At 39.0% G+C, this 16,611-nt stretch overlaps 1 protein-coding gene across 5 annotated transcripts in view; it reads left to right on the top strand.

Moving 5' to 3' along the window:
• pgs1 (phosphatidylglycerophosphate synthase 1) overlaps positions 1 to 16,611 on the top strand; it is a 28,801-nt gene that overhangs the window by 5,717 nt on the left and 6,473 nt on the right. For 2 of the 5 annotated variants that reach the window (XM_032573417.1, XM_032573418.1), the window contains exons 2-10: positions 877 to 1,087; positions 3,916 to 3,993; positions 5,753 to 5,852; positions 5,923 to 6,112; positions 9,466 to 9,644; positions 12,142 to 12,341; positions 12,471 to 12,762; positions 16,212 to 16,360; positions 16,449 to 16,578. In XM_032573417.1, coding sequence (XP_032429308.1) covers positions 877 to 1,087; positions 3,916 to 3,993; positions 5,753 to 5,852; positions 5,923 to 6,112; positions 9,466 to 9,644; positions 12,142 to 12,341; positions 12,471 to 12,762; positions 16,212 to 16,360; positions 16,449 to 16,568 — 1,519 coding nt within the window. In that variant the 3' untranslated portion in view covers positions 16,569 to 16,578. Of the gene's footprint in view, positions 1 to 876; positions 1,088 to 3,915; positions 3,994 to 5,752; positions 5,853 to 5,922; positions 6,113 to 9,465; positions 9,645 to 12,141; positions 12,342 to 12,470; positions 12,763 to 14,384; positions 14,983 to 16,211; positions 16,361 to 16,448; positions 16,579 to 16,611 lie in introns of those variants that run through there. The other 3 variants (XM_032573419.1, XM_032573421.1, XM_032573422.1) reach the window with 2 other exon arrangements.

Raw genomic sequence — 16,611 nt, 5'->3', positions numbered from 1 at the left:
TGTTACTGGAGGCCATCAGCGTAAATGGAAGTTACTTCCCTTCTGTGAAACGTGCCGTGTATTCAGAAAAAGATGCCAAAGGCAACTATACGTTAATGACTATATTTCCTATGATAGTGATGACGGATTTCAAAGTGAGCTTCTTATCTCCCTCATCACACCGCCTTATCTTTACAGCTTACTGAAAGAAGACTCAACATCTTCTGCCTCAGTGACATAACCCCGTCTATGAGCCGGGTGTACTCTCATTTAATAACTTTTCCACTGCTGTCAAAACAAGATAATTCAGTGCATTTTAGGCTGACATGAAGAAGTAATTAGATTTTTTTGTTTTTTTGTTTTATGAGTTAGTGTTTAAAATTTGGAAAGTCTCTCTGCAGTTTAAAAACTTAAGTGTTTGTCCTGAGTAAGTTTTAGTTGCAAATGCCAAGCAGGAATGCATGTATGCTACGAGGGAACCAGTGAGAGGTATACACTCCTCTCCCTGAAAAGCTGGATGTATGCAGAAGGTGTTGCATATATTTTTTCCACATCGATATATTTTCTCTTAGTCCTTCTGGAACTGGGCTCCCACACTTGTGATTAAATGAAAAAGATAATGAGTGTATTTTAAGTTTTGAATCAGTGTTGCACACTAATTAAGATAAATTCGTCACTAAATCGTTCTGGGCGCCATGATGGACATCGGAAGTGAGGCGCGGGAGTATTGAACAGAGCTTCTCAACTTGTTTTTCCTTTTTGTTTTATTTCTGTTGACCCACTGGGAGTTAATTGTTGCTTCAAAAAACGACCCGATGAAATGGTGCATAAAGGAGCTGCCATATATTATTAAAACAATTCAAAATCCTTGTACTTCTGTGTGCTTATTTTCCGTAGGTCAGCCATGTTGCTGCTGGCTCCACTGCTTGCTCAAGCCGAGCCAGCGCCACGCCACGTTTCCAGGCCCACCGGGTCAGCCGGAGCTCAGGGCTCAGAAGGCCTCTGCAGCCACTTCCGATGGATGGCGGAGCAAGTACCCGCCTTCCGGGTGCCGGGAGCCCACATCCAGATCCTGACGTCACCGGACCAATTTTACCAGGCAGTGAAGGTTTGTGTCATTTGTTCACGTCTGCTGTCGCCTTTGATTAATAACAACACATTTTAAGACGGCTTTGGAAGTCAAAACTATTTCAGAAATCTCCAATTAGAGGTCAGTGCTGTTAGTTGTCTGTCTAACGTCAACACTTTGCAATCCTTTATCTGTCCCAAAAAAAACAAAACAAAACGAGAAAATGTAAACATTCTGATGCGGTGGCAGATCCATTCAAGGCTGATGCCCTGATACAAGGATGTTTAAAACGTGCTAAATGGTTTCTGAAATCCACAATAGTTTAATAAGAATGTAAAGAAAGATCTGCTGGGGTCACTGGGTGAGAAGCGTAGGTACAACTGGAGAGATAACCAGTTCATCACAGGACAACACAAAACAAACAACCACGCAGGGATACACTCATACCAGTTTAGAGAAAGCAATGAGCCAATAGTCATGTGTTTGAGCTGGGAAAACCCACTCATGCATGCAGCGTTTATAGAAACCATGCAGAAAGAACCCAGGCAAAAAATTAAATACTTTATTAGTCCCAGTGGGAAATTAAATGCTGTAACTCATCCTGTTAAAGTCCTTTTCAATAGTGATAGCAACATACACGCTTACAGGAAGACCACAAACTTTATTGTTATGTAATCAGTAGAAATATAAAATCTTGAGCTTTTAGAAAATAGATTTTTTGAGGCACAACTTAATTTTGTAGATATAATTTTTCCTACTTCTGTTTCTGACTATATAAAGACTAAACTAAAATTAAACACATTTTTTTCCCAGTCATTATGAGGGCTGTGTGTGGAATTTTTTTGTTTTCTTAATCTAAATTAGGATTTGGTTTGAAAAGTCTGAGAACCACTAATTTGGAGTAAAACTGAGCACTTGACACGAAAATGGTTGCAAACTTCTCGCAATTGCTGGACTCGATGGCTGTACTTGCATATTTATCAGAATTTGCTTGGAGAGTCTAGCAAGAAAAAAAAAAGAATGGTGCATGTGCAATTATGCAAAAAATAGCACAGATCGAATAACTAAGTGTTTTTATAGTTGATCTTCACATCTCAGTTTTATCTCATCCAGTTTATGAGAAACCTTGACATTATTTATCTGGATAATTTTTATCTTAAGGGTGTGATGCACTGTTTTTATTCGGTGAGTATTATGATCACAGAACCTTGACATGTTTCAACTGACAAATGAGCTGTGCTAAAATTCAAATGGTAAGGGTTGCAAAACGCCTTTCCTTTTACCAAAATTACACTCCTACCAGTAATGTGGGTGAGTGTAGTTTACAGTACAGCCACTCCCACGAATAATTTAATAATAGGTGGGTTTCATGTGACTGACTCGTAGTTGGTCATATTTATGGCACCTTTTGGCACGATTCCCAAATTGCACTTTTGCAAAGCGTCACTAGCTTGTTTTTTTAAGTCAGAAAAATTCCTGTGGTCAAAGCAGGTTTTAAAACAAACAAAAGCAACAACATTCATCAATACTAGCAACGTACACACAATAAAAACAATGTAGTTTATAGAATAAAGTCATTTAGATATTTGAATTATTTATTTTAAAGATTATTTATCTAAAGATTATATTCCAGACAATTTAATTCTAGGATTTGCACAACTTTCTGCGCTACATACCAGACATGAAGTTGCGTTTGACACCAGGCCTTTGTTCAATATTGAGAACCTGCCAAAGTATCATGATGATTCATTTAGAGCTGTGTGTTTTGTTTTTTTTTTCTTTTTCAGTGACGTTCTTAAAATGTCAGTACAACATTCAGTTTTTATTTTTAGCTCTGTTTTTTCTGCTAAATCCGGTCATTTCCTTGCAGCTGCAAAGGGCCCTTGATTTTCAGTTCTGAACAGGGCTTACGCATATTTGGATTTTTAGACTTTTATTTATGAAAAGTTTATATTTTGGACCAGAACATGGTGTTGAATTAAAATACTCGAATCATCTCGATCCTCTGGTGCTTATTTATGACAGCCAGACCGTCTTTGTCTTGATAATTCCTCAGTTTACTCACCTTGTTTTAGCAGCTGATAGATTTTAATATTTTTTGCAAACCAAAAACTTGGAATAATTAAATGGATGCATGTTAGAGTGCAGTTTGTTTAAAACACTGCTCTGCACAACCAACCTTAACACTGCTTTTACTGCTTTCCGTATGGCAAACTATGAAGTCAAAAGAGTCAAAATGTTACTCTGTTTGCACATTAACAGGAAAATAATAAATAAGTAAAAACAGTAAGCTTCATCTTGTTTTATGTATTTCAAGTTTATTGGGTTTCTGCTATGGTATTTGTTCAGTGATGATGTACAGTGATTCAGCAAAATAAAAGGAGCAATAAAATAATACATCGTTAAGCAATACAAACACAACGCATACAATCATTTGGAGTAAACAGAACCAACAATGTAGTAAAATCCTTCCATAAAGACACAATAATAAAATACAATAATAAAAACTCATTGGGTCACTAACAACACTTAAAGGTTTCTGGTTATGTAAACAAATGTTATGTCAGAATAAGAAGCATATATATTTATACAATATATATTGTATCATAAGATTTGTCTTCTAGGAATTGAACCTACATATGTAGTGAAAACAGCACAAGCCATAGATGGGAATATTTTTTTAAGTCCAGATATAAGGAGTTGTATAACTGCCAAAACGTTTATTTATGTTGAAGGAGAGGTTTGTTAAATAAATGATTTATCAACTTCTCTTGGAATAGATTTTTTCTTGTCATTTTCCAGAATCTTAAAAGTCTCTTACGACACATCCTCGTTCACTTAATAGTTTCCGTCTCCTTTCCGTTAAGGCCCGCATCAGTAGCGCACAAAGGCGGGTGGTGATGGCGTCCTTGTATCTGGGAACGGGACAGCTGGAGCAGGAACTGGTGAGGAAGAGCGTTTTGTTTCTTAAATATGCTTCTTTCGTTCGAGGCAGGTGAGAACAAAGCTGTAACAGCAGGAGAGTGAGCCAAACGGCTGGTCAGAGATGCCAGAAAATATGAGTCAGACTTCTCCTCCAAGAATACCGCAGTGTGTTTTCTTCAGATTGAAACACGAAGTACAGGCCAGAACTACTAGGAATGACCCCAAAATGCAAGGGTTTATGGGTATTGGAGAGCAGCGCTGGCGTGTGAGTGCTTGCTGTTTTTCATGCTTGGAAAGCCTAGCATAACAACACGAAACCAAAGCAAACCACAGTCTGGACCGGTGCTCATATTCAGCTGTTTTTTCGTGTTTTTAGTTTTTTTTTTTAAATGACCAGTAATGGAGACGTAGGCAGAGGCCAAAATGCTCAATCACAGCTAAAAGCACTGAGATCAGCTGCTAAACTCTGTAGCTCCACAGGATGATGGATTACTAGAAATGTGAGTCAGAAAGGTGCAGTGAGGCTGTATCATTTTTTTCCCCTGCTTTTTAAAGTCTGGGGTTTTGCTTTAAAATGGATGAAACAAACTTAATTCAATCCAGTGTGCGGGTTCAGGCCCAGTCTGTGGTTAGGACTGAAGAATGCAAACTGCAGGTGTTGTTTTAGTGTAAAACCTGGACACAGGAACACTACAGATCCCGACAGTCACACCTGAACTGTGTATTTACCTTAGTGGACACAACAGGTCCCGACAGTCACACCTGAACTGTGTATTTACTTTAGTGGTGGGGCCAGAAATGACAGTAATCCGATAATTGAAAGCAAGGCATGCTTATCTTACAGAAACAAAATATAAAGTTTCTTTAAGACACTTTACACACGACGTGGAGAGTAATTCTCGTGACCAGGAAGATGTTCTTTTAGCCCAGCCAGTAATCAGAGAAGAAGAAAAAAGCTTCTATTTTAAGTTTTCAAAATATTAAAGAGTTTATTTTTCTAGTCTTTGCTCTGTTTGGATGATGTATAAGAAGTCAAGAATTTATTACTACTACTAACAATAATTATCTTTTACTGTACTAACTACGTTAGACTCAACAATTTTGAGTTTATGCTTTTTGGAATAAGATGTAATCAAGTTTAAGTGCCGTTTATTTGTAAAACACATTTCAGCAACAAAGCATAATACAGTAACCAGTTATGAAATAAGCATTTTGTCAAATGTCATCATAAAAATCATCAAACAAATATATACCAAATACATTAATAAATATTCCTCTTACTGCTAATCAAATGCTGCATTTTTAGCCTTAATTTAAAAGAACTCGATGTTTCGACATCTTTGCAGTTTCCTTGAAATTTGTTCCAGATTTATGGCGCATACTGTGGAAACTGAATTCTGCTTCTCTATTTTTGCTTCTGGTACCAGGGATCGGATGCAAATTTACAAACAACAAAAAGCTAATTCTGAGGCACTTTCATGACTTTAGTGTCCTTTGCTTTTAAATGAATAATAAAACATTTGAAATGGCTATCTTACGTAAAGCTTGTTTGTTAAATTTGAGGTATTAAATAAAAAATGTCAAACTTGGACACTGGTGAACAATTCGATCTTAAGTCATTTTGCATGTTTGAAACAGACTAACATGCTGAGGGTTTTTTGTTGCTCAACCAAATGTTTTGACTGGCAATGCACGGCGAGTTTTTATGTATTTAAATAAATTACACATCATTTTAGCTCGGTTATTAAAAAACATGTTCCATATCTATCTCCCACTAAGGTGGACTGCATGGAGGAAGCGCTCCAATATGCAAAAGAAAACCGTCGCTCTCCTGACCTCAAAGTCTCCGTACTACTGGACTACACTCGCGGATCAAGAGGTCGGTCTCCATCAGACCTCTATGCTGTTGTTTGGCCCAGATCTCTGTGCTCACCGTGTTTCACGTGCAGGTCAGATTAACTCCAGGACCATGCTGCTGCCTCTGCTGCAGCGCTTCACCTCTCAGATGCGAGTATCTTTATACCACACCCCAGACCTGAGAGGCCTGCTGCGACTCCTGGTGCCGCAGCGCTTCAACGAGACCATTGGAGTCCAGCACATCAAAGTTTACCTGTTTGACGACAGCGTCATCATCAGCGGGTACGTAGAGTTTAATTCAAGGGGACTGGAAAGCTGGACAAAGGCCTCGAAAATGCAAACGTCTCCAGCTTCAGTTTGAGATCAGAAAGTGAGGATTTAAATCTCTTAAATGAAACTTTGGGCAGATTTCTGGTAGACCTAATTGTTGGACTCCCATTTATCTGATTGACTAAACACCAGGATGCTTCAAATTATTGAGCATACATAGCATACAGTACTGCAGCAGTGAATGGAAGAAGCTAAAAGTCTCACATTTTTACATATAGTCAGTTTGTGAAGGTTTGACGCTGCCTATATCCATCTACGGTTATTTTTCTGACAGTGCCATGTTGTTTGGCTGCAAAAAAAAAAGACTGGTACTTCAATCTTCACTTGACTCAGACAGGGAAAAAAAACATCAAGTCACAGCTGATTTTTATGCTGAAGAAACGTTTGGAGTTTGACTACTCAATTTCTTTAATGTAAACCACATATTTTCTAACCTTAGAGACTTTTTGTTCCTGAAACATTGCCTCAATAATCAAAAGTTTACCCACTTTTCCTGTGCAAAGGATCTTTGGTAAAAGTGTCCTCACACTGTCCTTCGGATGTGTTGCCACTGAGCAGCCAGACATTCATTGAACATTAAAATATGTTTAAAAAATAATCAAATTTTTGTTTAAAGCCATAAATAGATGATAGATTACAAATGGTATGTCATTGTCCACATATGGTAGAGTCTTAATTAAATATCTGCTTTGAAAGCAAATGGAAAGCAGATTGTAATGCATTTGTTTCAAACTTTCAGTATTTTTAGATTTTCTGACGCTAAGTTATTACATACTGTATATGACTTTTTAAATCAAACCGAAGAATGATCATTGTGTATATTTACTCAAAGCACAGAGCAGGTGTTTCCACTGCTTGGAAATGTTTTCAGTTCTGTCATCTGCAGAGAAAATGTAAATCATGGGTGTGCTCTAAAGCTGGGGACCGCGGTGGTGTTGTGGTTTTCACTCCATTTCAGATCAAAACAGACAAACCCATGCATCATGCTAGAGAAGGACGTTTTCCCTGGAGTGCCTTTTGAAGAGCAGGATGCGTCCGCCTCGAACGTTTGTCATTAGCGTCGTACAGCAGCAACTTATCTGTAATCGGTTTGTCTTAGCAACGCTAGACATCCTTCACACCCTCCCACCTCGTGAACTCCTCTCTGCTCTGAAGTTGTCAGTTTTAAATTCACATCGAGGCTTCCCACTGGGATCAATTAATCTCATTGTTTGAAAATATTATTGTTACATTTCGGTTTCGCCTGAAAACTGAGAACGCTGAGCGGGCTCCAAAGTGAACATTAAGACATCGGGCGCAATCTGTCTTGGCTTTGGTTCATTTCCTTCCTGGAATTACAATAGGTTACACGAAACTGCAGGTTAAACTGAGTCAACAAACCATTTTCAGTTACTGATATTAGAAGATTTGTTTCAAGACATCTGCTGGTTCAACCACACTTCATGCTCCTGAAGCAACACTTAACTTCCTTTCCTTAACTTGTTTAGTTTTTTCACTGGAAGACATCAACTTTTTTTTCTGCCTCCTTTTTTGTCCAGTTTTTGGCTTTTAGAAAATGTTTTTAGCATCTATAATATTTAGAGTAAAAACTTTGGTTTGAACTTTAAATAAAGCATCTGAAAGTTGATACATTGGTAATGTTGACAAAGCAAAAGTAAGGATCACTTACTTTTCAAGTCAGTTCAGCACTCATCCTAACATACATTAAATATGAGGGGCATTGATTAGGTGAGAAGATCCTGCAGCAACAAATCATCCCATATCATGACCCTTCTACCACCGTGCTTAGCAGCTTTAATCAATTGTTTTGCATTTTCTCCTAATTTGCTTCCGTACATTATGGCTACACTAGGGGTTTCCAATCTGCGTCTCTGGAGCCACTAGTGACTCTTTGACTCTTTTATAACTTTCGCTAAAAATGATAAAGAACTAACTAATGTTTTCAAATATAGATATAATAAGAAATGCAGGTTTCTACCTATTTTTTTCCCCTGTGCTATTGATATTACCACTAACATGTGGTAATATGTTAGTGGTAAAATTACCACAATATTATATTGTTGAAATTAAAAAGAGAACACCTTTTTATTTATTTTCATAGTAAGTTCCTTCTTTTTGCGAAACAATGAGGGGAAAAAGTCATAACAGCGTGACTTAAAGTAAATCGGAGAAAATGTTAATCGAAACTCGTGACTGTAACTGATAATTATTATTTGTTGAGAAGTTATCTGTCACAGTTTACACTCCATGTCTTATTGAGTTTGTTTCCTCTCCGCTCTGACTTAGATATTAAATATACATTTACGAGTTGATTCATTTACTTCAAGTTGAAATTAAAATCAGAAGAATCAAACAATTTCACATAAAGCCAAATAAATGTTGTTTTTTTTTATCTCCATTGTTATTTTATTTAGCAATAAATAAAATGTCACATGACATGACTATTTCTATACCTAAAGGTCTAACTGCAGTAACCGTGTCTTATTGTGTCAACAATGCTGCTGTTCTGGGAAGGACGAGCCCTTGGCGTCCTCCAGGGCTAAATAAAGTGCAGGAATGTGGATAATGACTTTCAGGTTGTTGCTCACACCAGCAGCAGAAAGGCAAACCTACGCAATGGCTTAATGTTGATGTTAATGAAAGAACAGTTAGGCAAAGGAATGAACTCGTCGGGCTTGTTTGGAAGGATTGTCGGGAAAGCTCTACGTAAAAAAACAACAACAACAACAAAACGTGTGCATACCTTACATGCAAACTTACTTTTGTCTTTTGTAACAACACAATACAATTTGAACTTTTGACCACGATGCTCAGCACTACCAGGAGAAACGCCTCATGCAAGCTGAAGCACGGTGGAGGAAGACTCTTGTTTTGGGTCTCGGTTTTCAGCTGCAGAACCTGTTGTTCAAATCCAGTCCTCGAAGTCCGGTGTCCTGCAGCTTCTAGATACGACTCTGTTTCAACACACCCGAGTTAAATGATGAGGTGACTAGCTGGATATATTAATATTCTTATAAATTAATTTGTAGAATCGTGAATTGAAACTGTTTTTATCTTCAAATTGTGGTGCTGGAAAAGTTTAACAACTTTGTGCTTGAATTTTATTGTTGAAAAAGTAAACAAACCCCGATTAAACCATAAACAGTGGAAAAGTTTTGTAGTATCAGTAGTTTTGTTGCTGGTAACCGACCCATATCTGGTTTATTTGCTGTGATTGTGCGTGAAATGAGAAAAATACATCAAAACGTCCTGTAAAACAGAACTTTACGAATCTTGCTCGTCTCTCGTCTCTCTCTGTTTTTCAGGGCCAACCTGAGCGACTCGTACTTCACCAACAGGCAGGACCGCTACGTGCTCCTGGAGAACTGCAGGGAGGTGGCGGACTTCTTCTCCGACCTGGTGGAGGCCGTGGGGGACGTCTCCCTGCAGCTGCAGCCGGACAACTCGGTCACCGTTCAGGACGGCATGGTGCACCCCTACAAAGGTAGAAACCGGACACGCACAGACGCACGCTGTTTTGACAACGCGTGACACTCGGCGCTCGGCTGCGGCGGCTGACGGGTTTGGCTAATGGAGCTTGAAAGCTTAGACAGGCGAGGAGATGCTGGTCAGCGAGGAGGACAGAGAGAGCTCTTGCGGTTTGTTAGCCACGCAGCCGGATGTGAAAATGTCAGATTTCTATTCACACACACGCACACCCACACACACACACATTCATATAGCTTGTGTCTGTAACTGGAGCACAGCCTGCCAGGATGTTAGTTTAAAGGATGAATGACATCATGTCTGCAGGATTAGGCTGCAGAAACAGACACCAGGAATAGAGATGTGATGTCACAGTGTTGCTGGAAGAAGATATGGACAGTAGTGGGAACTGATATAAACACGCACACACCAGAGCCATTTGTACTGGATGACTTGGAAGATTTGCAATGAATTAGAAACAATGACGGGTCCTGATGCACAGCGGCAGCAGACAGCTTGGAGACAGAAGATTACTCATTCAAACCAAATTACCAAACACGCCTTCACACTCACCTTTTGGAGGAGTATCACACATGATAAGCTGACTCACATCTAACTGCTTCACTTCTATGCTTTCCCATAAACAGAGTTTTCTTTTGAGGTCTGACTTTTACTGATTTCTTTTTTTTTCCAAGGACTACAGCACAATGAAATGGCAAAAATGTGTTTTAAATCCAGCAGAAATTAAAGAATTACACAATATGGTCAGTTTTAAATGATTAAAGAATTTTGTCTCTTAAGTTTTCCTAATTTTTATTTAACCCTAAAGATTATTTTATAGCTCATATATGATTACGTAGCTCCAGTACAGTAAAAGTAAAGCAGAAAAGATGTAATGTTTGGTGAAAAGTGGTTGCTGCTGAGGTAAAAAAAATACAAAAAAACAAACACACTTCCGGGGGAAAAAAGATGAAATGGGGAAGTACTCAGAGTTTCTGAGTTCTTGCAAAAAAAAGAAGCTGCAAATGTATATATATAAAAAAACCATTTACTTAAAAGACTTCACACTATAGCTTCCAGTCATTTTAATGGCCACATGTAAGTAAATAAACCTTTTTTTTTTTTTTTTTAAATAGTTTGCAAAAAAAAAAAAAAATCTGAAAAGTGTGGCATGCATTTGTATTCAGCCCCCCATGAGTCAAAACACAATAGACCTTCATAATAACAGGAGCTACAATAAATGTCTCAATCAACTTTGCAAAGTATATCTAAGCTGTTCGGTTGTATCTCCAGCTGTGTTGTTGTCCTGCTGAACCTCCAGCACAAACTCTCACCTCATGATGCTGCCACCACCATATTTCACTGATGGCGTGTTCAGCCTGACGTATGATGGTTTTCCATCACACGCAGGTGGTTTTGCAGGTTAATGTAGAATTTTGCATCATGTTTGTTGTGTTTATTGTGGGGCCTGTTATCGTATCGTTTATCATTTATCGTGATGCATATCTTATCACGATAGTGTCACTATAAATTCCACTTAATTCCAGTTAACGTCAACTTCTAAAACTGTCCTTATTGCTATTTATGCTGCTTTTTGCAGTGTTTGTTCATTAAAAGTGACTCAATAAATATCAATAACTTTTGAAAATATTCTTAGTTGCACTTACTGTGTGCGTTTGTGACACAACTCACACTTCTTCATGTGATCGGTGTGCTAAAGAAGCGGATTACAAATAGCAATGTTTCTCAAGAGCAGCATTTGTGGTTGTGGGGCTCTAATTGCTGTGACACACAGTCAGAGCCATACAGTTGCCTTAAAAAGAAGTAATAAATAGTTCTTGTTGTTACAATATTACCTCAGAATATCGTGATGAGATTTTAAGTCCAAGTCGCCCAGCCTTAGTTGTGTTCCCTACCTTGCCTCTTTCATTGTAGGTAGAAGGCAACGTTTTGGAGCATTTTCAGTTGAACTGCACTCTTTCTATTTTCAGACGATGGGCTGAAGAGTCCTCTGAGAGACGTTCAAAGCTAGGAAAGTTTCTTTTATAAGCTAACCGTACTATAAACCTCTTCAGAAACCTGCATTCCTTGGTCTTCATGATGCTAACAAGCCTCTGAGACCAGAAACAGAACAGCTGCTTTTTTTTATTCATCGTTTAAGTGCAAACAAGTGAACTCTACTTACCAATTAAGTGAGCTTCAAAGACAGTTGGACGGAGTGTGTTTTACGTACGGATATAAAACGGCTGAACACAAATGCACTTTTTGTTATTCTGTCACACAAAACCCCAATAAAATATATTTTCTATGGCGCAAACTGTGAAAAAGTTCAGGAGGTGTTGATACTTTTGCGAGGTGTTGTATTTCCATTTTCGTAGGAGATTTCCTCTACATATTTTACCCACAACTCCCCACTGCCATAAAAGTAACAAACCCTTGACCAGAACGCCGCGACCCTGAGGTTGTTCCGACCCCTTCTCCCTCTTCACATCAATCTGTGTCTCCATGGCGACCAGGAAACCGGGAGGACTTCTCGGCAACGGCGAGGAAGCGCATCATGGAGGTCATGAGCTCGGCCCGCGTGAGACAGCAGCAGCAGCTGCGGCGCCGCTCCAGGGAGGAAGAGGCCAGGAGCGAGGAAGAGGAGGACACCTGGGTGTTCCCCCTGGTCCAGATGAAACCTCTGGGCATCCGGACGGACGAGCAGGTCACACAGGTGAGCCTCTTCTGTTCTGGTTTATGTGTTTACACAGCTGGGTCTCCTCGCATGTCGGGGGGAGAAGATGAAAGCGGCCGTGTTTGTAAGTCCTCCATCTTCTCCTTCTGCGTCTCCCCGGCGTTCCAGCGGCTGCTGACAGACGCCGGGCCGGACTCCACTGTGTTTCTAACATCGGGTTACTTCAACCTGACCCGGGCCTACATGCGTCTGGTGCTGGAGACCGGAGCCAGCTACCGCATCCTGACCGCCTCCCCAGAGGTCAACGGGTTCTTCGGGGCCAAAGGCATCGCCGGAGCGATTCCTGCAGCTTACATCCACATCGCCAGGCAGTTTTACAACCGAGTGCGTCAGCTGGGCCAGCAGGAGAGGGTCCATCTGCACGAGTACCACCGGCCGCAGTGGACGTTCCACGCTAAAGGTTGGTGAGGTTCAAAGGTCAATCTAAGGCCTCGAAATATATTTAGCTCCATCAGATTGGATGGAGAGCATCCATGATAATGGGACGTTCACAGGGTCTTTGGTCCGAACAATTTTTATTGTTTAATTGAGCTTTTTAGTTTTTGAAGATTTAATTTTAGGAAAATCTGGTTTTTTTGGGGGGCTTCCGTAGTTTAGGGTGATTCAGTCAGCCATCTTGTTTGACAAGCTTGTGAAGTATTATTTTTTCTTTATCTAAGATTTTACATTCTTTAAATATAAGAAAAAAATCATACTATTACTATACTGCAGTCATAGTAATACAGTAATAGTCATACTGCAATAAAGTCAAAATAATGCGAGAACAGAGCGTTATTACCAGAATAAAGTCAAAATATAAGAGGATGAAGTAATCATTATTTTATCAGAACTCCAACACAAAAAATAACAAAAACTTAAATGAGGAATGTTGAGCATCTTGTGAAGTTAAACTTTGGTATCGGTTTTCCAGATAAGACTTCAACCTTAAACACATAAACATCAAATTATTTTCAGCAGCAGGATTTTGAAACAATTGACCAAACAACTGAGTCTATTTTGAAAAAAGAACAACACAGAGGTACAAACGTCACATCTTGACAACTTTTGCAGCTTTTTTCATCAAAACGTCTTTTTTCTCGTAATTTAGACATTCTTCTGGTAAAATAGTGTTTTTGTTCTTCCAATATTACGACTATTTTCTCGTAACTAATTGCATGTTTAGACTCTTTTCTAGCCTCTAACATCGTTTCTTCCAGTTTTACTCTGCATTTATCTCCATCCATCTTTGCACCAAATCTTACCGTCTTCCCTGTTCCTACTCAAAAACAGCATCCCCACATCCTGATAATGCCACCGCCGTGTTTCACCTTGGGGATGAAGTGTTTCAGCAAGTCGGTTTTCCTTCGAGCATTAAGTTCAGTTTGTATCTCATCTGGTCAGGGAAACGTTTTCTGGTTGTCTGCAGCTTCCCCTCCACGGTTAAAACGGTCTTTATGGCTGTGAGTGAACTGTGTGCAAACATCAGGGTGGTTTTGTGTGTTGGAGAAGCTTGTAAATGTCTAAGAACTCCAGGAAATTTGTGTTATCAGCACCTCCCCACAGACAGTAAATATTACAATCTGAGCTGCTGATATTGCTCTCAGTATCATTAGTTAGTACTTTTAATTTAACTAGAGCAGATTTTCCAAGTAAACTTAACAACTCAAAGATAATTAGAGGTCCAGTTAACTGATATAATGTCATAAAACAAGGGTAACAAAATAAGATAAATAGATGTTTAGCCAGTAAAGGGGCTCCATTAGGGAGGTATATAAATCAAGAAAAGTCTTTTAAATCTTTTATCTTTTTGGCTTTTTATAGCTGATCCACTGGTTTTCTTTACACATTGAGTCTTAAATTATAATGGAATAAAATCAAACAATTTTATTCCTTAAAATGCATTAAATATGTCCAGATTTTCCGTCTTTGGTCGCACATTTTATTGAAGTCCTTTGCTTTTTCATTTACTTTTTGCTTTCCTTACATGTATGAAGCAAAATTTATTTACTTATATTTTCTTTGTATTTTATTTTATTTTTTAAGAACTGTTGGTTCTCTTGGTTCTGTGTTGGAGTCCTGACTGAGGAATTATTTTTTTATTGCAACGTTTGGAAGTTTGCCTGGAATCTCCAAACTACCAACAGAGATCTGCTCAAGAAGCGGACTATTGTTTTGTCTTCAAAACATTATTGTTTCTGTCTCCACTACCAGGATAATGTTTTTAATATTAAAAAAGATCTTTAATCCCAAAGGGAAAATAACTAACATCTGTTCTAATTCCAGTTTTGGCTTCAATAAGTAGCTTATTTACAGGCTGTTGTGCAAACTTTAATGTCATCATGACACCAACGATTTATTCACACATCAGAGCTGGAGAACCAAGACATTTTGAGAAGGTTGCATTAAACTTTCTCAAGTAAGTAGAAGTTATCAAGTCAGTTTAGTTTATTTTTCATAAATTATGTAGGTCCTAATTTTAGAAGGATCTCAACAAGAGTCTCAAAGTTACCATTACATAAATCTTGTTGCTCTACATTTATTGTTAGAGATGTGAAAATAAACCTTGAGATAAATGCTCTCCAAATGTTCATTTTGGATTTTATTTCTGAAATAATATACTCAAAGTAAAGGTGTGAGATTATTCTGCTGCAGTACTAGATTATTTTAGCCAGAGGAGTATTTTTGTATGTAGGAAGTATTTTTACTTAGTTGTACTTTTTAGTTTTACTTGAGTAAATTTGTTACAAAGTATCTCTAACTCTTACTTGAGTAAAATATCTGGAAACTCTACTCACTGAGTGATTAATAAACTTGTTTTAAGCAAAATTGCACCAGACACACCAACAGTTTTTGTTAAAGTTTTATAAACTTCATATAAAAAGAAGTAAGTTTGGGGAAACATTTTTCTTTTGCGCTGATTTAGTTGTTTTTGTAATTATGTTATTTATATGAATTTTGTTTCTTAAATTTCCACATTATTTTATATTTTGGTCTGTCTGATTATGTAATTTTTAAATCTTGAACGACTGATGTTTTAATAAGTAGATTTTTTTTTACTGGAGTAAGAATATATTGAAGTAGTGATACTCTTACTTGAGTACAAGTTTTAGTTTTTGAATAGCTAATTTCTATGTAGTGTGGAGGTTTTTTGTACATTTTTCTCCTCTTTTAGTGTTTTTTTTTCTGTCTGTGATATTTTATCATTCGTTTTGTCAGCTGCTCCTGTTAGCAGGAGCGACAGTCGACCTCCTTTCTGCCGTTTCTCCTGTATTGTAATGGTTCCCTGGAGAACCAGCAGAGCAGCTGAGGCTCTTTTTGGTATGAATCCATTAGTCAGGCCCTCCACCTTTCTCTTTGCTTTTTATTTTTCCTTGGCAGCACGGCCTTTTAAAACGAAGTAGGTAACCGTTTATGATTAATGCGGGTGTGTGGGCGCTGTTAAATGATACGTTGTCACAGCTTCGGGGTAATTGTGCGAAATGGCGTTTTACTCGAACAGCGTTGCATGATTCCAGGTTCGCTTGGTGCCAGAAAAGTCCAGAAACAATGGGATTTCTTCATTTCTGGTGTTGTGCAAGGGCCGTAAATGAGCCGTTCTCTATATGAAGCGGCCCATTAAGAATGATGGGCTCTGCTGTTTTTCTTGTGGTTGTGATGGTATGTAGGTTGAGGCAGGAATCTTGTAGACTCACTCTGTTGTAGCCTCAGGACAAGGATCCACACTCACTCACTCTCTGCCTCATATTTTGAGGTTTTGGATCAACGCTGGGGATTTCTTCTTGTGCTTCCTTTCAGTTGTGGTTTCAGTCTGCTGAATCCGGCTCTCCGAAACTTTACTGATCCCCTCCCGCCCCGCCATCTTCTTCACAGGTCTGTGGTATTACCTCAGGGGGCAGGACAGGCCTTGCCTCACTCTAATCGGCTCCCCTAATTTCGGTTACCGCTCGGTTCACCGCGACCTGGAGGCCCAGATCGCCATAGTGACGGAGAACGAAGCCCTTCAGAGCCAGCTGCAGGAGGTCTGCTCGTCACGACGATGATGATAATGATGACGAACCGCTGTGTGGCGCGGCGCTCACCTGGCTCACCTGTGTTCTGACCCGGCAGGAGCAGGAGACGCTGTACCGGCGCTCCACGGAGGTTTCCGACTCCACGTTCCAGCAGCCCAATCGCTACGTCAAGCTGTGGGTCAAGCTGGTCACTCCCCTCATCAAGAACTTCTTCTGAGATCCAAAAGGTTCAAACCAAAACACGCAAACACTTTTTACAC

Source organism: Xiphophorus hellerii, chromosome 10 (genome assembly GCF_003331165.1).
Source record: "Xiphophorus hellerii strain 12219 chromosome 10, Xiphophorus_hellerii-4.1, whole genome shotgun sequence".
NCBI classification, from domain to species: Eukaryota; Metazoa; Chordata; class Actinopteri; order Cyprinodontiformes; family Poeciliidae; genus Xiphophorus; species Xiphophorus hellerii.
Note: the sequence above shows the minus strand (reverse complement) of the source record. Positions and strands in the feature narration are given on the sequence as shown.